A 23,081-nucleotide genomic window follows, 5' to 3' on the forward strand; every position below is an offset into this window, starting at 1 on the left:
GATGACTATCTACTTCTCGTTCCCGAACCACATTTTTGAGACAGACCCTCTTGCCTAGGGGTCTAGTGGAACCCAAAGCCAAAAGCCCGGGAGGCGCCGGGGTCGGGGTTGGAGCCGGGAGGGGAGGGGCTCTGCTTAGCACTGGGAGCTGAACACGCTCCCCTGAGTTGGCAGAGGACGCAGGATCCAGAAAGGAATCTAAAACCTGCCACCCGCGCGCCAAGGCGGGGCCAGAAGTGGCTGCAGGCGGCCAGGCTTGCCCAGCACTCAGGGCAGAAGCAGTGGCGGCGACAGCGAGGCGTAGGCTTCCTGGAGACTCCTGCCAACTGCCCGCCCGCCGCAGGTAGGCCGGCCCGTGGGAGGAGGAGCGCGGGCAGGTACTCCCAGGTAGCTGCCTCCTCCCTTTCCCACCGCTCTAGTCCGCGGCCTCCCGGGATCAAGGCAGGACTCAGCGCCGCGCGTCCCCGGACTGGCCAGGGCGCCCCTCTGCGGACCTCAGGCGCTTTCTCTGCCGAGCGCGGGGGCCTCCCCGACTCTTCGGAGAGAGACGCACGGATCTGGGTGGCGCCGAGACAGTGGGTCTGGCGGCCGCGGGGACTACCCAAGCACGGGGCTCCGGCCCGGGAGCTGCTGGAACATGCGCCCGGAGCTGCAGGTGCGGGGTCCGACGGCCCGGCCCCCGGGTGGGGAGTGGGTGACTCGGAGGCGGCCACCTCGGTAGACTGGGTGCGATTCGAACACAAAGCAGAGGGTCACCCACGGCAGCAGGTGCCCGCTCAGCCGTCTGTAAAGTCCTGGGGGCGGGGCGACGGGAGGTGGCATTTATTCCCCGGCGCTGCTTCCGGGCGCTGGTCCGACCCTGGAGACCGAAACCGCGCTCGAGACACAGTCGCGCGGTGGCTTTGAGCACAACAGGTCGGTGACTCAGTTCCCACAGAAACTCAAAGTGCTGAGCCAGGGGCTTTTTTGACATGTTTTCTTGTTTGCTTGTTGGTTATTTTGTTTGTTTCAGTTTGTCTGACAGTTGCTGGACTATGTTTATACTTCTGGTGCTACTCAGCCAATTGACCGTAGTTACCTTCGCGTTTCCTCATTGCACAAGAAGTCCGGAGAAGTCGAGGCATGAGGAAGAAGAAGGTAAGCCTGGCTTCAGTTTCCAAGAAAACTGTCGTGGAAACCCGAGCCGCGTATTAAAGGACTTAAAGGAGAAAGTGTAGTCTTTGAGATTACAAGCCACCATCAATCATAGAAGCACTAAAACATCCTTCAATTTGCGGCTTATTTGGTAATGTTGTGGTTTGTTATGTTAAGCGCATTTTATACACATTTGTTTCTGTGAGTTACTTTTGATAAACATATATATTTAAAACCGGGTTTGTGGTTAACTGAATGGAAAACCTATTTCAACTTCTGAAAATCAATGAGTGCCCTTGTTCTAGATGAGGCTACGTGGTAATTATAATAAACATAATTACTTGTTCTTCCTGGAAAGACGGACAGGGAGTCCAGGATCTAGTCTGGATTTGTTGTGAGGCCCTGGGCAAGTTACTTCGCCCCTTTCAGCTTGTAAGATGGGGGTGGGGAGTGGAATGATCTCTGAGATACTTTTTAACTTTAAAATGTCTGATTATCTGGGTAAAGCCAGATGGTGTGAGAAAATTAGGTTTGGGGCATGCTAACCTAGAATTCCACACCTAGTGGGCTCCGGGTGACAAACAGACTGATTCCTGACCACATTTTAAAAGGCCAACCTAGAGAAAAACAGAAAAGAGAGAAGAAAAAAAAAAGGCTTTCATTTCTTCTTGTCTAGTCACTGTGCTTCCCTACACAGTGCCAGTGCTTTGGATCCACCTCCTGTCCTACACATTCCTGTCCCTATTCATTCTCATCAGATCCTACTCACCTCATTTTCTTTTGGGAAGGATCTGGTTACACTAATATTACTGGATGACTTATTAATAATTAATACAGCTCAGGGTGTCAAACCTTCTAGGAGTCTGTGTGTGTATTAAGATAGGGAAGTGTCCTAACCCGTAGGAATCAAGCGCTGACAGCAGAATTCTAGGCAGTTGGATAGTCTAGCCGCTGGGATAGGGGAGATTTGGAAGGAGAGCCTTCTTGGTGCCTCCCAGGTTGCACTATATAAGGTTGACAGTCCACTCGTATATAAAGTTAATGATCTATACTCAGTGGTACCAGATGCTGATCCCCAGAGTGCCTGTGAGTGTGTTCATTCATTCACATGATATAGGCACAAAAGACACTCTTAAGGACATCACAAACTACAGAAGGAATTTAGAGATCATACTTGAGTGTGGAAGGCTGGAGAGATCTGTGGGAAATGTAAACGAGGAATCCTATATTAAAAAGCTGATTTGTTCGGTTAATAACTACTTTATCAATACATAGAATGTGCCAGGTATGGGAGATGTAGAAATGAAAGACTACAATCCCTGCCCCGGAGGATCGGAGGATTGCTTCATCTGGTGGAAGAGGTAGGGTGTAAACCTATGGCACAGAAGCCAGTGCTCTCTATCTTCATATGAGATATAATAAATAGAGATATGAGAAGCAGTTAGGAAAATAAAGAACCTTCAGCTACATTCTGACAAAACCCAAGAGGAGGGTTGAAATGACTGAAAAGGAATTTATTTAGAAAACATGGGGAGACAGGAGAGAGGGAGAGAATGGAATATCTCAGTTGGTGGGTTAAAAACAGCAGAATCCACATACAACCTCTTAATATGGTCTAAGACTGGAGAAAGAGATGGGAAGAAAATCTGAGGAGGCAGATACAGAAGTTCAAGGCTAGTGCATCTTCCAGCAATGACCAGAGGGAAAACAGAATTCTCACTGAGAGTTCAGGATACTCCAGAGGCAAGGAAGTTTACTTCTTTCAACTATAAGCAAATCCAAGGCTACTTAGAACCCAAATAACAAAGGATAGTATTTCTCCTAAGATCATAAGGGAGGCAGGAAGAAATCTGATAAGGCATTGAAGGTCTAAGGTCAACTGCGGACTGAATCGGAACTTTGACACTCAGGGAAGTGATACACAGCAGCCCCTGGAAGGCACGTTTTACACAGTGGTGGAGACCTTCATTGGCGTAAATATCATTTCAGGAACAATCAAAATGTTTATGACTCTCTTACTTTCCTTTCAAGCTGAGAATCCCATTTGGAGGGCAGAGGTGTTTTACAACTCAGATAACTGACTTGAACAGGAGACTGACAATGAGAAATTTGGCATTGCTCTTCTAGCCAATAAAATGTAAATATCTGAGCATATCTGAGAAGCAACAATACAGAGGCAGATTGTTAATTCTCCATTCTAGAATTAGATTTCATGTAGTAAGTACATCATAGCTAAGTTAGGCAAGCTCAGAGTTACCTTATCATTGGTTTAGTATTGTAAACCCATGCCAAGCTGAGTAGCAGGCTATACCTCTGAATTGCTTCAACTGGTAGAATTTCGGTCCAAGAGCTCCTTCCCACTATAGGAATGTCGCATATATTCATGTAATTTATAAGTAATTTTTTGGGCACCTCTGTGTGTCGGGAACCAACATCCCTGCTCTAATGGAAATTTCCTTCTAGTGAGGGGAACAGAGTGGTAACAAATAAGTAAGTAAAGCATAGGGACCACTAGTTGGTCATAAGTGCTGCGGAGAAAAACAAAGTACAATAGGGAGTGGGGAGTGCGGAAGGGGGTGGTTGAGGATGGGTTTCAAGGTAATATTGAACAAAGTCCTGAAGGAGGTGAGAGAGCAAACTGAAAGAAGAAAGTTCTATTGAGAGGAAATAGCAGGTACAAAGGCAGGAGAGAACCAGGCATATTGGAATCCAGTGCAGCTGTAAGGCACAAGGAGACCCCCTTAGAGGAACATTGCAAGAATCCCAATGACAGACAGTGGAGACTTGGAAAATTTTTCGTTCTGTCTCCATGTAGTGGTAACATAACATCTACAAGAAAGGGAAGGAAATGGAGAAGAAAAAAACAAAAATATTTCATCACACTGGTCTACCTCTTAGAATATTTCTCAAAGCAGTGGTCACTAATGACCCCATTCTAGCTTCCTGCTTGGTTCAGATAGCCCATATATGTTATTTATAACATAAAAATGAATCTGCTAGAGTAGCACTGGCCAACAGAAATAAAATATGAACCATATACATAATTAAAAATTTTCTAGTAGTCACATTAAAAAAGTAAAAAGAAATAGGTGAAATTGATTTTAATAATGAATTTAATTTAACCCAATATATCCAAAATATCTTTTCCAAATATAAGCAATATAAAACATTGAGATATTTCACTTTCTTTCTTTCTTTTTTCACTATGTCTTTGCAGTCCCATGTATATCTCAGTTCAGACAAGCCACATTTCAAGTGCTCAATAGGCACATGTGGCTAGTGGCTACTGTATTGAACAAAACAGCTCTATAAGATTCAAACCAACTTGGAAAAGTGATTGATTAGTAGGAAGAATATCCTGGCCAAGGTGTGACTGTTCTCAAAGGCTAAGAATAAATAGCCAACCTGAGGTCACTCTCAAATCAGTCTTAGTCTTCCAGGCCATGTGCTGTCCTCAGTCTTGATCTGTCTTTCAGTCGCCCATTTTAACTTGTTCCTCCTTTCATAATGGTTAGCAATGAGAAATACCAACGCTTTTAAATTCTTTTCAGCACCTGATGTAGTTCTCAGAGTTTCTGAATTCCAGTCTCTGTAATGTGATCTGGGGCCAGATCCCTTCAGCTTTGTTTGTGACACCAGAACGAGTTTGAAGTCTGTGGGTTTTGAAAATACTGCCATGGTAGGATATTTTGGTTTTGTGTCAACTTGTGATTAACTATCATGTTTACCATTTACCTTCCCAGCAAATGTAAAAGGAGTCTTGTAAAGCTTTGTAGACACGTGTTTAGGGACTGGGTGGAGGGAGCTACTACTTTGGGAAGGACTGGATGGCTTTTAATGAATCTTACAATTAATTTATAATTTTATCAACTTAGAAGTTTAAACATTTTTAGTATAAACTTGATACAACAATTTTAACATAAATGTATCAATTTAAAAATTTAAAACATTAAGAGATCTTAGTGATTACTTAGTTCATATTCCAGTTTTACAAATAAAGAAATGGCAACCCAGAGATGTAAGTGACTTATCCCAGGATATACAGCTGATAACTAAGCCAAATCAAAAAAGAAGAATCTCTGTCCTCTAACTCTTAATCCAATACTCTGTTCATTACACCAGACTAATTTTTCTCAGTCAAGATAATAGGAAACCAACACTTTAGAAATAGAATAGTCTGGCCTGTCATTTATTGGAAAAATAATTGTCTAGAAGGAAAAGTGATACTCAAACAATTTTCATTTATGCTGATAATTTTGGACATAATCAACTCATATATGTTCTGGAGTTTTGCTAATATCTGTATTTCATGATTAGCAGAAATTATTTTTATTGATGATTCTTCTTTTTGTCAGATTTTAAAACCACACAAGAAAATTTGGTATAATTTAACCACATCAAGAGAACTATTTGGTTTTCCCACAAATAAAACAGGAATTTTCTGCCTTGTTTTTATTAATGTGTGAAATCTTTCTGTTTCTTCATTAGTCTTTACATCAAAAGAAGAGGCAAACTCGTTCATCCATAGACACCTTCTATATAATAGATTTGATTTGGAGCTCTTCACTCCCGGTGACCTAGAAAGAGAGTGCACAGAAGAACTTTGTAATTATGAGGAAGCCAGAGAGATTTTTGTGGATGAAGATAAAACGGTAATTTGAATGATGATGTTAATTGGCTAGACATTTATTAAATTGCACTTAAGAAAATGGCACTTTCATTTCCGCAAGTCATTAGAGATGGTACACCTTAAATAAAACTAGGATTGTATACCTGTTATCTCATTCTACTTTCCTAAAATGCTAATTACCCCATTTACACTTGACTTTATACTTAGCTGGGTTATGTAATTAGCAAAGTATCAATTATGTTGTGATTTTGTGTGTTTAATGTTTACGATGTTCAAAAACAATCATGAAGCAGAGTAGATTAAACTTCAGGATATTATTTGAGTTAGTTCTCTGACTTAGGCTTTAATCATTCAAGACTCAACAATTTTTCCCATTGGACTTAACTTTTGTTGATTACCTTATTTATACTTCCAGTACTTACTAACAATCTGCTATGTGCCAAGTGCTCTGCTAGAAACTGAGGGTGCAGAATATATAGTCCCACATTCAGTTTATTGCTTGGCAGTGAACTTTTAGAAGTTTTCCCTTAAAATATAATTAAATCCTGTCTGTTAATCCTGAAAAAGTACAAAACAAGCAGCACTATCTCTGTTATAATCTGGCATATTCTTTAAGAATGTTAAGTGACTTAAATTATTTAGTTTTGTATCTTAAAGAACCCCTTTCTCCTTTTCCCCTTCCTCAAGAACTCCATTTTACTCTTTAGTCAATAAGAACCTCTCTGTATCCTTCAAATGCAGGTGTTACTGGAACTAAGTTCTTTTTCCTCCCAAAATTGTGCCCAGGCTCCCATTCCCTGCCATCATCTGCTGCATCTATCAGAGAAGGGAAACAAAGTCTGTACCTTGTAGCTGTGCCTGTTGAAATTTTACTCTGTTTTTCACAAACCCATTTTCTAATTGTATCACAGTTCCTTAAAATCGGCTTCCGTTCTCTCAAGTGACACTGAACTGAAACCGTCCCAGGGATGTCTTTCCAAACCAGTAAATACCTTTCAGTAAAATCTCCTAGCAAACTGAGGGCCCATCTAATGTAGAAAAATATCGGACTCCTTTTCAAACATGATAGTGAGTCCCCTGTTTCAACGTCCACCTTTGCTACTTTCATCTACTTTCTAATGTGACAGTTTTCCCTGATGCCTGAGTGAGGGCTCTGGGCCGGCGAAGGGAGAATAGCAGAGGACAGTGGTAGAAAGCTGGCAGAAACAGTGGTGGGTGCAGTGCTTTAATGAGAGTGAGTCACTCCCTCCAGCTTGAATGGACTGGTATCCTACCTGTGGCACATGCCAGGAATTTTGTACCCCTAGTCTGGGTCACCGAGACCAAATGAAATGATAATAAAGCAATTAAATAAACTTGGAATATTTACCTTTCTTTTAGATGGCATTTTGGCAAGAATACTCTATTAAAGGACCAACCACAAAATCAGGTAAGGCAAGAATCAATCAATTTTAATGTTTTTTTTTTCCACCCTCTCTCTATTGTAATACATTTTTCATTTCATTGTTTTAAGTATGGTTGTTGCACAATATACATACCTTGTAAATCCGAGGAGGATTTCTCAATTATACACTGGGCTGTCTAAGACAGAAAAGGTCACGTGCATCTATTTATACACTGAAAATCAAGTTTGGTGAGATACTAGGGAAACGAGATAATAGGCTTAATGCTGTTTTAAACAGATCAGCTAAGTCAAGACTTGCACAGAATAAAAGTAGAACTCTGTTAGTTTCAAGTAGTAAACTGTTTTAATTCTTTTCTTTATACAAGTGACTAGAATACTTATGCTAGTAGGTAAGTTAACATTGTTAGAATTAAATAACTCGTAGAAAGGCGAGATCCTTTATTTTATTCGCACTGATCATCTCTAACTGCTTTTTAGTCAAGTTTTTGTTTTTGTTTTGTTTCGTTTTTGCCAGCTATTTTTTCATCCCCTCTAGATAGATCCCCGCTGTAGGGAGACTACATGGCTCCACTGGAGCTGCATAGGACACTTATCTTAGTAGTTAATACCAAAATATGTATCACTGAACAAAGAATGTTTATCCCACTTAGTCTTGAATGTTACCCATTTAATATGACTTGTTTAAAATAAATGAAGCCATAACTAGGGCTTTTAGAAAGTGAATTGAAATTTTTTCTGGTCATGTCTTTAGCACAGACTTTTAAAAGTAATCAATATTAATTATTAGATGCTTAATAGTGTGCATACATTCAGTATGAAATTTATTGAAATCATAGGTGGTGCTTTTCAGTTATACTTATGTTATTTTAATGATTTCTCTTAAGATGGCAACAGAGAGAAAATTGATGTTATGGGTCTTCTGACTGGCTTAATTGCTGCTGGAGTATTTTTGGTTATTTTTGGATTACTTGGTTACTATCTTTGTATCACTAAGTGTAACCAGCATCAATATCCAGGGTAAGTACCAAGTAAAAATACTCAATTCACTATTATACATTCTATACTGTTATTTTTAAATGGCTTTAAAAACGGTTGCCTATTTTTTAAAATACTCTTGATTTTGGAATAATTTTAGATATTCAGAAAAGTTGCAAAGATAGCAGAGACTCCCATATATCCTTCACCCAGTTCCCTTGTTGTTAATATCTTATGTTGCCAGAACATGTTTGTAAAACTAACAAATCAATATTGGTATATAGCTATAAAATGAACTCCAGTGCATGAGGAAAGCTTTCTAAAGCTTCATAAAGGCCATAACTGTCTGCATAATAGAATCTCAACATCCTTATTAGAATAAAAAGTTATTATCTTCTATACTATCCATAGTATCTTCTCTGTAAGTATAGATGGGGAAGTGTAGAAATAACCTTTATTCAAAAAAAGCACCAGGTGCTAAACAGGCTATCAAAATGTATGTTTATGTGTCCCTATTCACACTTATAAATTTTGTGAAGAAGCTCATGATGGTAACCAGGTAATGAAAAGATTATGGAAACAGATCTTGGTGATGGTTGCACAACATTGTGAATATAATTGATACCACTGAGTTATACAATTATAATGGTTAAAGTGGTAAGTTTTATGTTATACATATTTTACCACAATAAATATTTTTTCTTTACTGTTGAGGTAAGAGTTTAGGGCAACAGATGTGAAATTAGGATTCCTCCATTTGGGATAAATTAGGAGTCTGGAATTAATAGATACACACTACTATATATAAAATAGATAAACAAGAAGGACCGACTGTATAGCGCAGGGAACTATATTCAATTTCTTGTAATAAACTGTAATGGGAAAGAATCTGAAAAATATATGTATGTGTGTGTGTGTATATTTAACTGAATCACTTTGCTATACACCTGAAACTAACACTGTAAATCAACTAAACTTCAATAAAAAATAATTTTTTTAAAAAAAGGGATTCCTCCATGAGAGGATTAAAGCTAAGCCATGAGAGTAGGCAAGTTCTCTGAGTGTGATGAAACGACAGAAGGCAAGGGACAGAACTTTAAAGGATGCCTCGGTAAGGGTGCAGAGGAGGACATGGCAGCAAAGAAGGCAGAGGACAGGGGCACCATAATCGTAATTCTGTGCCCCAGCTGGAATTCCTGAACAGTTCCCCAAGGCATTAATGTGATTGATGGGCAGGGACTAAGGAGATTGTCAAAGAGCTCTGTAGATCCTATAAAATTTCGAAAAGTGAGAGAAAGTAAGAAAGAACCTGTGCCGTTTTTCTTAAGCCACTGTCTTTTAAGCTGAGAGAGTTCTACTAATTTCCCTTACTTAACAGATAGGAAATGACTCTTCACTAAGGTTTTACTCAATATGGCTTTTTCCACAAGCTGCGGGATACCTAGAAACTCACAGTTAATAAAGAAATAGGCAAAATGTGTCTTTGGAAACTCTTCTTGCCTTTTAGCTTTCCGTCTTTTCCACCTCATCCACAATATTTTGCCAAAACAGTCCATGTATGCACCTCGTGTTTAATCATTTCCTTCAAGGTCTGTGATAGCAAAGCCATTATTCAGTATCCTCATGACATTTTCTTCTCTCTTCTCCCCAGTTTTTCTTCGTTTTTCTACTTTTCTGCACTCACTACATCTTCTTACCTTATGCCTTTTTTTCTGCAAAACCTCTCACTTCTTTCCTGCATGAGGTTGGAAGACGAATTCAAAAACACAGAGAGCAAAGAGGTGTCATTATTATGTGTGTTTTCTGAGTATGTTATCATAAGATTAAAAAAAAAACTAGCCATCTCATTTTAAAAGTTAGATTATTATACTTAATGTTAGTACAGTATAATGCTGTACCATTTACAGATCATTTTTATGTCTATTGTCTCACTTTGATCCTCAAAGCAACACTTTATAAGGGACGTTTCAAACTAGGTTTACTAGACATTCACTTATGTCAGAACTAACTTTTAAATACTTACTAAAGTGCTTTTCATCAAATTGTCCCAAGACATTTCTTCCAGCAGAAGTATTTGTTCTCTTTGTATAGTCTGCAAGTCTGGAAATGGCGGATGGGCGAAGGACTATTTGAAAAAGAAAAGAGTAAAAAATAAGCTCATTGTTACAATAGTTTGCCTCATTCTTCTGCAATACATGCCAAGAAATAGGAAACAAGATCTTTTCATTTCTTAGTCCCTATATTTTATGGAGGAAAATTGGCATAATATGATGTTGTCAGTTTATTTGAGATGTTCATGGTGGGTACTTTCTGATTTCAGTCATTTAAGATGTGCGTAAAAATCACTGTCTAGACACTTAATGACTTTAATATAATTATACTGTTCCTATAACTTAAATTTTGAAGGTCAACATGGAAAAATTTATTTGCTCAAATAAAACATGTCTCTCCTGTCTCCTGTAAGCAAACAAGTAGCACTTTTCGTCACAAGCTAATGAATGTGGCAAGTGACGTGAATACATTCCAGATTTCTGACAGAGGAGGAATTGTGTTGAGCCTGCTAAGTAAACTTATGATGCTGTCCGTCACCTCTCAACTATCGAAGGGTTAATTATTCAGTTCCTAGATTTACACAGATCTTTTTCTTTTTGTCTCTCTCTCTCTCTGCAATTTTCTTCTCTCCTGTCCAGTTTCAGATCTCACTATTATCTACAAAGGAAAAGGTATCCTATGGGGCAAATTGACTAATTTAGTTTGCAAAAGTTTACAGTATTTTGGGTCGGCTGAACTATGTCTTGTTGGGAAGAATATTGTAAATATTGAGTAGAGGCTGGGGATTACCCATAGGTTTTAATTATATTATCAGCCGTAACTGTAGGAGGTAAATTTATGCATAGATACTTCATAGACAGCCAACTTCACAGTCTAAACAGATTGGTTTACTGATGTTTAAATTATAATTTGTAATTCACAAGTAAGAAGGGAAAAATGTAGTTTCAAAACACCAGACCTGCTTTGCATTTCAATTTTCATTGGCTGGTGTAGGTAACAAAGTTTTGTGAAAATGGTGGGACTTGGTCTAAGCCGTATATATTTTTTTTTTCTAATTGTTGGGCTTGGATCAATGAAGTGGGGAAAGGACAGTAATCTGAGAAAAGGAACAGTACCAGTGAAAGAGAACAGAGAGTTCATTGCACATGCAGAGGAGAGTCAAGAGGCTACCTTGGCAATGGCAGAGAGCTACAGAAAATAAGGCAAGGCCAGAATAAGGGAGATTTTGAAAAGGAGGCACAGGAGTTAGAACTTGATTCAGTGGAAAGTAGACTGCAGGTTAGACTTTCGCAGAGAAGATTGACATGATGGAAGTACTGTTTAGAAGGGGTGGCCCAGGGAGCTGGGCTGCAGGGGGGGGCAGAGGAGAGAGACGGGCATCTGCTGTTGTGATCATCTCTGAGGCATCAGTTTCCTTGGCATGGAGTAGTGCTGCCTTTCAACAAAGCCTGGATTTGGTTTCACACCATCCTTTGGAAAAGTTTTAATTCAGGAGCAGAAGAAAAAGGGAATTGCATGTTTTGAGTCTTCATTATAGTACTCCAGATATTGCTGAGATGCTTCACATATGACATCTTTCTCAGACCACACGAAACAACTCTGTTGAGGTAGCTATTATTATCCCCATTTTACAGAGGAGGAAAACTGAGTTAGGTTAACCGGCCTTTGGTCTCATAGCCATGAAATGATAGGATCCTGTTTCATACCCATGACTGACTTCAAAGCTCTTGATCTTTCCCCTATACTAAGACTTTTTCAGAGTTTAGGAATAAAATAAAACCATTCTTATATTAATAAATCAGGTTCAACTTTTATCAAAATAGTTGGATTTTTTTTTTTAATATTGCCATGTTAACCTAAAAATGCTGCCTTTCCTAGACCTAAATGCTGTTTCTGTTTAGTTCTTCAGACACCTATGTAAGAAGGGGCAGACATACTCCCTCCATCATTTTCAGAAGACCTGAGGAGGCCGTCTTGTCTCCTTCGCCATCTTTAGTGGAGGACACAGGATTACCTTCTTATGAGCAGGCAATGGCACTGACCAGAAAACACAATGTTTCGCCGCCACCACCATATCCTGGGCCAACAAAAGGATTTAGGGTATTTAAAAAGTCTATGTCACTCCCATCTCACTAAGCCTGCCCTGTTGTCTTGGTGATATAGAACATTCACATTATTTAAATGGCTCATTTTCCTGGACCAGAAAGGACGTGTCAGTTCAGCCCTTTATGACAAACTACAGAGCATAAAGGAGGAATAAGCACGTGTAATATGCCGCTGAAGTTCTGTCGACATCTTGGACCTGGACTTGATCATTATCAGCTGGATAAGGAACTGTGACTCCGTATCCTTGCAGTTAAGAGAGCACTTTTTTGTTCATTTAAGTCATTCAAAAACTCTGCGTTATGGATATCACAGCTAGGACTGGTGAGCTGTCTGTATCCTTTATACTGAAAAAGGTTTTAGACATCTTGTGTTGAATATTTTTTTAAAAAGTAAGAATTTCTAATTATTAGATTATCCCAAGTCATAATATTGGACCTGCTCTTTTTTAGGATTTCTTTTTGGTTGGAAATACTTCATAGAATTCGGCATTTAAATATAAACTGGTGACCTTAATGTGATCACTTGGTTTTATGTTTTAAATTATTGCACAGCATTCACTATATTTTGCACAGTTTAGTCGTGAACTCTTGCTATCGGTCATATTTTATTATGGGGAGTGGGGTCAGTAATTTTTCTTAAAAAAATACTTGCTAGGGAACTAATTCTTCAGAGGGTACAGGGTTGTAATGGCAAGGATTTACAAGGGTTGTTATACTATTAAAGAAATATACAGGCCTCAGAGCTAAGAATGAGTAGAACTTGATAAAGTTGCACATGTTACTGTCAAGTAGACACACCCATTTTCATTTCTAAGTTATCTGCATATAACTATATAAATTATTAATTTGGAAAATTTGTTGAAATTCATAAATAACAGTTTGAGAATCTAGAAGAAGTAACTTACTTCTCTGCTAGCAAATAATATTGATTAAAGTGACCAGCAACCCCTTGTATCTCAATGTCTGGACGCAGAACTCCACAGGTAATCACTTGGACCTGTATTTTGTATCTTCTTCTAATCTTATATATGACCAGTCTCCCCTCAAGAACGTAGTAGAGTATAAGCTATAAACGTCTGGAATGGATGTGTTTGCACACATTTATTTGAGTGGGTGTGTATGTGTACGTGAACTTGTTTCCTCTTTGCAGGACCTCAAAAAATAACTTACTTCTGAGAAATAGAAAATTCCATTCTCTATGTTTTTGCCAGGCATTGCTTTTTCCTATTATTTAAGACCATTTATAAAATGGTATTTTGTTTTATCATTTTTACAGAGGTGAGATTAAAACCCACAGGCATTTGATAATTCTTTCCAAATTAAATGTTTAAAAAATATAAATCATATTACACTGTGTGAGTGTATGTCTCTCTTTTAAGACAGCATGATCTTAAGACAGATAAAAGCAAAACCTTAATCACTACAGACTGCCAAAGACTTTACCTTTTAGATTTTCAGTCTCTTCAGTTGCTTGTCACAAAGAAGTCATCTAGCAACATTTAGATATTATGAAAAGTGGTCCTTTTCAAGCCACCTTTATTACCTACACAAATTTTACCATTAGTCATGCCTTGGCTTTACATAAGCACTTTTCTTTATGTAAGTTTGCACTTTGCACTTATTTTAATCCTCTTTAAAAGGTCGGAGGCAAACTCTACTTTAGTTACTTTAACAATCAGACTAAGGCATAGAAGGATTACTTGCCCAAAATCTGACATGTTGGTGAGAGCTAAGTTTAGAATCAGCAAGCACACTTTTCTAGGCCCATCTCATACCTATAGAAATATGCTGTCTCAAGTTATAAAATTGTAAAATACAGTTCTAAGTCTTTATGAGAAATGTATATGCATTTGTCATATATATATATATAAATCTGTGTGTGTATATATTAGATGTCTGTATAGTATTGTCATACACATATGTGTTTCTTAGGAGGAATAAGAATATAAGATATAAGATATGATACATCTTTTATTGAATCACAATTTGAAATAATTCACGAACTTGTTTACTCCCATTGACTCACAGAATCTAAACTGTAAAGCTAGCTTCAGAGCCTGTGACAACCCGTTGCCCCAGTGGTAGCCTAGATTTGTCATATGTCATCATTTTGTGTAAAACTATTGCTCTAACTTGAACAAATCTAGAGTTCATCATTAAGATGAATCACTGGTATTTGTAGAGCATCCAATATTGAGCTCATAATACTTTAAATATAAAAAGGAGGTGGGAGGGTATAGCTCATTGGTAAAAATGCGTGCTTAGGCACAAGGTCCTGGATTCAATCCCCAGTACCTCCATTTAAAAAAATTTTTTTTAAATAAATAAACTAATTACCTTCCCCCTCTACCTCCCCAAAAAAACAAAAATAAGACAAAACAAAATTTTAAAAAGCTTTAAAAAATGGAAAATATGATAGAACCACAATTAACAAATGCTTATGATAATTGAAAGGAAAATATCTCAATATAAAATTATTGACACATATTTCTATCTCATGCACCCTTTTCTAGTCATTACAGTTGTACTTTTGGTGGTGGGTTTTTTAGTTCGACTGATGTGTTTTGTTTGTACTTCTTCCCCAGGTAACTGATTAGTGTTAACCATTAAATCTATTTTGACAAAGTTTTATATTTAATTAGAACAGTTTTCTCCTCTATTACAATCAGGAAATGAATGTAACATGGGCATGAAAAGGGAATAAGACTAGAAAAAGATAAATACACATTTATAGGGTTATGCCTTCAGTGGGATAGATAATTCTACACAGAATATTCTCTTTTCAAAGTGAAAAAAATTAAACAGAGCACGAACTATGATTATGTCAAAGTTTTGCATCTCATAATAAAGTGCCCTCTGAGTAAATATACAGAGTTTGGTGAAAATTCTGAGAACAATTGAAAACTAGAGCAACAGTGTCCTCTGGGTCTGGTTTCCCATCTGCCTGTAAAATTCTGACCTTTTTTTTCTATTTCTCAGATAATTTATGTGTGTGTATACTTTTCCTTTAGGTACAAGAGAATTTTTTAATAAAAAAATTTTGTTGGTGCTGTTTAAAAGCTTAATTTCATATATATCATACTGCTTTTGTACTAATTGAATGTAACAAATTTGTATTAGTTACTGGTTTGATTTGATGTGTTGTGTATGGCATTTATACTATTAAAGGAGTGTCTAGAATTTTTGTAATTTAAAAAAAAATGATTCTTTTGTAGATCCTGCCTAGGTGGCATTTTGGAACATGTGTGACATATATTGATACCTTCAATTTTCTGTATTGTGTGTTTCCTTCAATGCCTTTTGTTGTTTAAAAATGTTTCCCTAATAGTACAAGAGTTTGGTGCAAATATATCAGCATTTTCATTATCTGGAAAGAGCAACCCATTTTTTAATACAAATTTTCCCTCAGGCTTGATTATGTTTTGGTTTTAATGGACTTCCTATTACAGATACTTTTTATACATGTGAATAAAAATGTACTTACTTTACGCTAAGCAAAAACTTTTTGCTTGTTTCAATGAAACATTCTTCCTCATATAATGAAAATAATTATGTGAATTCAATGTGAACAATGCATTGCATGTTTTCAAAACAATGTTTACAGCATTGTGTTGCTGTATGTATCTTTCACCCAGTGCTAGCTTTCTATGTAAACAATTTAGCTGCAGTTATGAAAATGCTATTTTCCTTAACACAGTTTTAATATTTAATAAGTTGAAGCAAATTTATAAAACATTACTCCTGGATTCCTTAAAAAACTAAAAATAGACTTCCCATATGATCCAGCAATCCCACTCCTGGGCATATATCTAGAGGAAACTCTAATTCAAAAAGATATGTGCACCCCAATGTTCACAGCAGTATTATTTACAGTAGCCAAGCCATGAGAACAACCTAAAAGTCCACTCACAGATGAATGGATAAAGAAGTTGTGGTATATTTATACAATGGAATACTACTCAACCATAAAAAAGAATAAATAATGCCATTTGCTGCAACATGGATGGACCTGGAGATCATCATTCTAACTGAAGTAAGCCAGAAAGAGAAAGAAAAATACCATATGATAGCACTTATTTGTGGAATCTTTAAAAAAAGAGATACAAATGAACATGTTTACAAAACAGAAACAGACTCAACATAGAAAACAAACTTACAGTTACCAGTGGAGAGAGGGAATGGGAAGGGATAAATTGGGACTTCAAGATGTACAGATACTAACTACTATATATAAAATAAACAACAAGGCCCTACTGTATAGCACAGGGAACTATATTCATACCTTGTAATAGCCTATAATGAAAAAGAATATGAAAAGGAATATATACATATAAATGAGTAATTATGCTATACATTAGAAATTAATACAATAATGTAAATCAACTATACTTCAATTTAAAAGAATACTTTCTTTCTCCCTGATCATTTAATAAGTTGCCAACCTGATAGTCCAGAATACTTTCTGTGTATTTCATTTAAAAAGGGACAATCTCTTACAAAACCACAATACAACCATCGAAATAAGGAAATTAACATTATTTCATTACAACCATCCAATTCTTAGTCCCCAGTCAAGTTTCTCAGATTGACTGAACAATGTCCTTTACAGCAAAAGCACCCAGCTCACAACCTCACGGTACAGTTGGCCTGTCACTTTCATTGTCTTCAGTGTGGAACTGTTTCTCAGCCTTATTTGATTTTCATAACTTTGACACTTTTGAGGATTATAGGCCATTTATTTAACAGATGTCCTTCAGTTTGGTTTGTCTATTTCCTCATGATTAGATTCAAATTATGCATTATAAGCTGGAAAATCACAGAAGTGATCATGTGTTCATCTCATTGCATCCAAACACACGGTACAGATTTGTCCCATTCCTGATGATGTTCGCTCTGATCTCTTGATTGACGTGGTCTGCCAGGCTCATTCAATATAAAGTTATTCTTTTTCCTTTTGTAATTAATAATTTTTTGTGTGGAGGGAGGTGCTCTGAATTATGTAAATATACTAATCTTTACCAAAAATCAAAAACAAAAAAAAAACCCACAAAGAGCGCAAGATTGTCAAGTCCATTGACAATGCATATTTTTCTCACTCAGGGACTAGAAGAAATGATGTAGGGGTCCCTGGTAAATGGAATAGGAGGTAGGGTGTAAAAGACACTATCTAAGTCTAAACTGTAGTTGAAAGTCACAAAAACTTAATGCAAACTGGCCTACAAAACTGGGAATTCAGGAGTTGGAACAGTCCTCAGGGACTTAATACCTTAAGCTCTTCTAAAACCTCTTCTTTATGTTAACACTGTCCTGCTGCCCATAGGCTTTCTTTAAGTCCAGGGAAGGGCACAGCCAGCAGTTTACATCATACTGCCCAGTGACTGCAGAGAAGCAATTTTCTCTCACCAAAAGCACACATTACCACCAAGATTCTAATCAGCAAAGCTTGGGTCACAGGACCTTAACTGGGCCAATCAGTGGGCAGGCCTGGTTCATGTGTCCATCCTGTATCCAGAGGGCCACATACCACAATTGGAAGTTGGAGAGAGACAGTTCCCCAAAAGAAGACGATGCTGTTACCAAACCAAGAGGAAATGGATGTTGCGCAGCAAAACCAGCTCTCTGCTGCTGACGTCAAGAATCAGCCCAAGACGGGTGGCGATCAGAATCTCTTGTACCAAACCAGACGAGGTGGGGCAGGGGTTAAATAGTCCAGAACGAAGAGGACAGTCAGAAAGAAGGCACTTAGACAGTAGTCCTAACCTTATTTACATTTCAAATCAACTAACATTTGTTGAGCACTGTAGTAGTTTTCTTTGGCTGCATAACAAATTCCCACAAATTCAACAGCTTCAAAGAACACAACATTATTAACTACAGTTTCTATGAGTCAAGAGTCCAGGCACAGCTTAGCAAAATCTCTTTTCAGTGTCTGACAAGGCTGCACTCAGGGTGTTGGCCAGGCTATGTCCTCATCCGCAGGCTTTACATGGAAGAATCCTCTTTGAGGCTCACTCAGGTTATTGGCAGAATTCATCTTGCATTTGTACAACTGAAGGCCTTTGTGGGCTGGAGGCTGGAGGCTAGAGGCCAACATCATCTCCACAAGCCACTTATGGTTGCTAGAAGCTGCCTGCTGTTCCCTGTCACATGACATTTCTCAACACCATCGCTTACTTCATCAAGCCAACAAAGAGCTCTCTAGAGTGTTTCTGCTAGCAAAATGAAGCCTTATATAATGCGACATAATCACAAGAGAGACTTCACATAATCTTTGCTGTATTATGTTGGTTAGAACAAAGTCACAGGCTCCACCTGCCCTCCAAGGGATGAGGCTCTAGAAAGATGTGAATACCAGCAGTGAGGGATCACCAGGGTTCAACTTAGGGTCTGTCCACCAGAAGCATCTATCATGTGCCAGTTCTCAGGCCAAATCATTTCTCTACGATCTTTCATTTCATATAAGCATGTTTAAAAGTCTTTCAATTGTAAAATGTCATGGAAATGTGAGTTAACACCTAATACTTATATTATTTTTGCTTTCGAAAACTTTGTAAGGTCTCATTATTTACCATTTTCACCTTGTTCATTTTCCTACAATTTCTAGCACTAAAAAGCCTTAAACAGCTGAAGTGCTTATCGGAGATAATAACACTGAAAACAATTTGAGAAATGGGACCTATTTCTTAGCTGGTCAAGGCAAGTAGCTGAAAAAAGTGAATCAAATCCCTCATCCTTACATGCCTCTGAATGTTTTCATCACTCTCATGTTTGACTTATAATTTGGTTGTGTGTAATGTTCTAGATTAAAAATCATTTTCCTTGGCATATCATAGATATTCCTCTAATACCTGCTAGCATCTAATTGCCATGACGAATCCTAATAGCGTTCTAATTCCATTCCTTTACATATGAACGTTTTTTCTCCCTCTGGAAACCTTTTATTTTCCTTAAACAATAGAAACTTATTTTCTTACAATTATGGAGGCTACGGATCTGAGATCAAAGTGTCAGCATCATTGATTTCTGCCGAGGCCTTTCTAGCTGGCTTGTGGTCTAGCTATCTTCTCTGTGTTTTTACCTCCATATGTCTATGTCTTAATCTCCTCTTCTTGGAAAAATACCAGTCATACTGGATTAGGGTTCATCCTAAAGACCTCATTTTAACTTAAATAACCATTTAAAGACCACATTTCCAAATTCAGTCACATTCTGAGATACTAAGAGTTAGGGCTTCAACATCTTAAATTTTAGGAAGACACAATTCATCATAACACTGGTCTCCCTGTTTTTGTTCATGTTTCCTGAAGTCTAGTCTCCATCCTCTGGAATTCACAAATCTGAGCCTTGGTTTTCATTTATGGCATCCAAAGTTTCATTTTAATATGAAGATCTGGGCCCCCCAATTCTAGAAAATTTTCCTGTGTAATTTTTTTTGCTACTTTCTTCTCCTTTGTTTTCTCCACTTTTTGCATAATTCCTAGTGGTTGAATATTGGATTTACTGGGTTGATCCACTATTTTCAATTTCTTTCTCCATCTATTCTTCTTTCTATATAAGCTCTTACACTTTAACTTTCAACTCTATTAAATTTTAAAAATTTTAAGCTGGTGAGGGTACTGCTCAGTGGTAGAGCACATGCCTAGCATGCCTGAGGTCATGGGCTCAATCCCCAGTATTTCCTCCAAAAATAAAGAAATAAATAAACCTAATTACCTCCCTTCCCCCACCAAGAAAAAAAAAAAAAAACCCTAACTAAAGAAAGCACTCCTTAAAATCTTTCAGAGCATCATGTTTTTAATTTCTAAGAGCACTTCTGTATTCTCTGGGTTTTTTTTTTCCCACATTTATAACAACTTTATTAGTGTGTAATTTACATGCCATAAAATGAAGCCATCTTCTCTGAGCAGTTTCATGAGTTTTAACAAATAAAGGCACCCACGTAACAATCATCCCAACTGCAGAGTGTTCCCATCTATCCCTTTAGTGTCAATGTCCTGACTCTCCAGCTTCAGGCCACCACTGATCTACTTTCTGTCACTATAGATTATTTTCACCTATACTAGAATTTTATATACTGAATTAAACCATGTGACATGTATTCTTTAGTGGCTGGTTTCTTTTACTCAGCAGAATACTGTTGCATATATCAGTAGTTTACTTCTATTTATTGCTGAATAGTATTTCACTATACTGATATATCACAATTTGTTTATCTAGTCACCTGTTGCTAAGCATTTGTGAATAAAGCCACCATGAATATTTATAAACAAGTCTTCGTGTGGACATTAATTTCAGTTCTTTTGGGTAAATATTTAGTAGTAGTATTGCTGGTTATAGGTAGGTGTATGTTTAACTTTATCAGAAACTACCGAATTGTTTTCCAGAATGCTTCAACCATTTACATGTCCAACAGGAAGCTTCCAGTGACTGCACATCCTTGTCAACACTGGCTGTATCCTCTCTTGTAATTTTATCCACTCTGGGGGGTGTCTGGAGTGATATCTCATTATGGCTTTAATTTGCATTTCCCTGATGACTGATGACATTGAATATCTTTTTATACGCTTACTAGCTATTCACATATCTCCTTTTATCAAGCGTTTATCCAAATGTGTGGCCTTTTTTTTAATTGGTCTATTTATCTTCTTTTGCATTACAAGGGTTCTTTATATAGTCCTGATATAAGTCCACTGACAGATACAGGTTTGGCAAATATTTTCTCCTAGGTCATGGCTTGCCGTTTCATTTTCTTAGCAGTATCTTTCAAAAAGCAGAAGTTTCAAGTTTTGCTGGAGTCCAGCTTACCAGCTTTTCTTTTTTGTTCATTGTTTTTTGTGTCTTTCAAGAAATCATTGTCTGGCCCAAGGTTGTGAAGATTTCCTTCTGTTTTCTTCTGGCATTTACAGTTTCAGCTTTTACATGTAAGTCTAGTTTTTGTGTATATATGAAGTTAGGATCAAGGTTCATTTTCCTCCATTCAACTATGCAGTTGTTTGAGCAAGATTTATTTAAAAGGCTGTCTTTTCTCCACCAAATTCTCTTGGAATCTTTGTTGAAAATCAATTAATGATATATTTGGCACCCTGTGCTATGTTTCATACATCTCTGTCTATCCTTATGCCAATACTGTACTCTTTTGCTCACTGTAGATTCATAAAGTCTTAAAAAGAAGTAGTGTAAGTCCTCCAGCTTTATTATTTCCCAAAATTATTTTGGCTATTCAAGGCATTTTGCATTTCCATATATATTTCAGAATTAGCCTGACAACTTCTAAATCAAAATACTTCTGGGAATTTGGAATTGCATTGAATTTATAGAAAAATTTGAGTTGAATCAGTCTCAACAATTATGAGTCCTCCAATCCATAATATATTTTTCAAGATATTAAAAATACCTCCCAAAAAAATAAAAAATAAAAAAAATAAAAAAAATAAAAATATCTCTCAGCAGTGTTTATAGATTTCAGTATACAAGTGTTGCATATAGTTTGTTAAATTTATCCTTAAGCAGCTGATCTTTCTATGCTATACAAAATGTAACTTTTCTTTAAATTTATTTTGGAGGGGGAGGTTATTTATTTATTTGTTTGTTTGTTTATTTATTTTTAGAGGGGGTGGGGTATTGGTGTTTGAATCCAGGACCTCATGCATACTAAGCACACACTCTACCACTTGAACTATATCCTCCCCCCAAAAATGTAATTTTTTAAATTTAATTTTTTTAATTTAATTTTCCAACTTGTAGGTATATACCTAAGAGAATTAAAAATATAAATTTACATAAAAACTTGTATATAAATATTTATAGCAACATTATTCACAGTAGCCCAAAAGTGGAGACATGCAAATGTCTATCAACTTTTGAATGAATACACAAAATGTGGTATATCCATATAATGGAACTCAGCTATAAAAAGGAATGAAGTACTAATGGATGCTACAACACGGATGAGCCTTGAATTTGTGAATTATATCTCAGTTTAAAAAATTATTGGGGGTAGGGTATATAGCTTAGTGGTAGAATGCATGCCTAGCATGCACAGGGTCCTGGGTTCAATCCCCAGTACCTCCATTAAAGATAAATAAATAAATAAAAACCTGATTATCTCCCCCCAAAAATTATGTTTTCTAATTTTTTCTGTTACTAATTGTTTTCTATTGTTACTAGATAGAAATACAATTAATTTTCATTTATTGACCTTGTATCCTTTGATCTTGCTAAATTCAATTATTAGTTCAACATTTTATTTTTTTTGGTAGATTCCTTAGGATTTTCTATGACATAATCATGACATTCACAAATAAAGAGAGTTTTGCTTTTTTCTTTCTGTTTTCCTTACCTATTGCAGTGGCTGAAGCTTCAGCACAATGTTGAGAAGAATGGTATGTGAGAATTTGAAAGCAAATGTAGTAAATGTTAACATTTACAAAATGCTAAAGAATGATCTAAGGTTTTCAATGTACTATTATATAACCTACTTTATGTCAAAATTAAAAGTTTAAAAAAAGCAAAATCTGAAAGCTATGTGCCAAGTACTGTTCTAAGCATTTATTGTTTTTTTAATTCTCTCAGTACCTCTATGAGGCATATATTATGACCTAGTTTTATGGAAAAGGAAACAGGGAACGTGATGTGGGCAACAGAAGGGTCTGCTACAACATGTCATGAGCAATATTTCCTCTGAGTTTTCAAAGTCATGAGCAAGCAGACATGTTACATGAGTAACAGAAAAATGAGTATGCATAAATATAATAAAACTGGAATAATGAATAGCCCAGTG

At 37.1% G+C, this 23,081-nt stretch overlaps 1 protein-coding gene across 2 annotated transcripts; it reads left to right on the plus strand.

The window, feature by feature from the left end:
• Positions 1-251: 251 nt before the first annotated feature.
• On the plus strand, positions 252-15,667 carry PRRG4 (proline rich and Gla domain 4). Of its 2 annotated transcripts, none has more exons than XM_072969745.1 (6): positions 252-655; positions 1,013-1,137; positions 5,623-5,786; positions 7,145-7,193; positions 8,054-8,186; positions 12,098-15,667. In XM_072969745.1, exons 2-6 carry the CDS (start codon positions 1,035-1,037, stop codon positions 12,330-12,332), a joined length of 684 nt encoding a protein of 227 aa, XP_072825846.1. In that variant the 5' UTR covers positions 252-655; positions 1,013-1,034; the 3' UTR covers positions 12,333-15,667. The 2 variants fall into 2 exon arrangements, with proteins under 2 accessions (XP_072825846.1, XP_072825847.1); XM_072969746.1 differs by lacking the exon at positions 252-655 and adding an exon at positions 662-915.
• Positions 15,668-23,081: the final 7,414 nt, after the last annotated feature.

This window comes from Vicugna pacos, chromosome 10 (assembly GCF_048564905.1).
Source record: "Vicugna pacos chromosome 10, VicPac4, whole genome shotgun sequence".
NCBI classification, from domain to species: Eukaryota; Metazoa; Chordata; class Mammalia; order Artiodactyla; family Camelidae; genus Vicugna; species Vicugna pacos.

Coding starts and splice junctions, on each gene's coding strand:
- PRRG4 (XM_072969745.1), top strand. CDS start 1,035: ATGTTTATACTTCTGGTGCTACTCAGCCAATTGACCGTAGTTACCTTC. Junction 1,138..5,622: donor GAGGCATGAGGAAGAAGAAG/GTAAGCCTGGCT, acceptor TTTCTTCATTAG/TCTTTACATCAAAAGAAGAG. Junction 5,787..7,144: donor TTGTGGATGAAGATAAAACG/GTAATTTGAATG, acceptor CCTTTCTTTTAG/ATGGCATTTTGGCAAGAATA.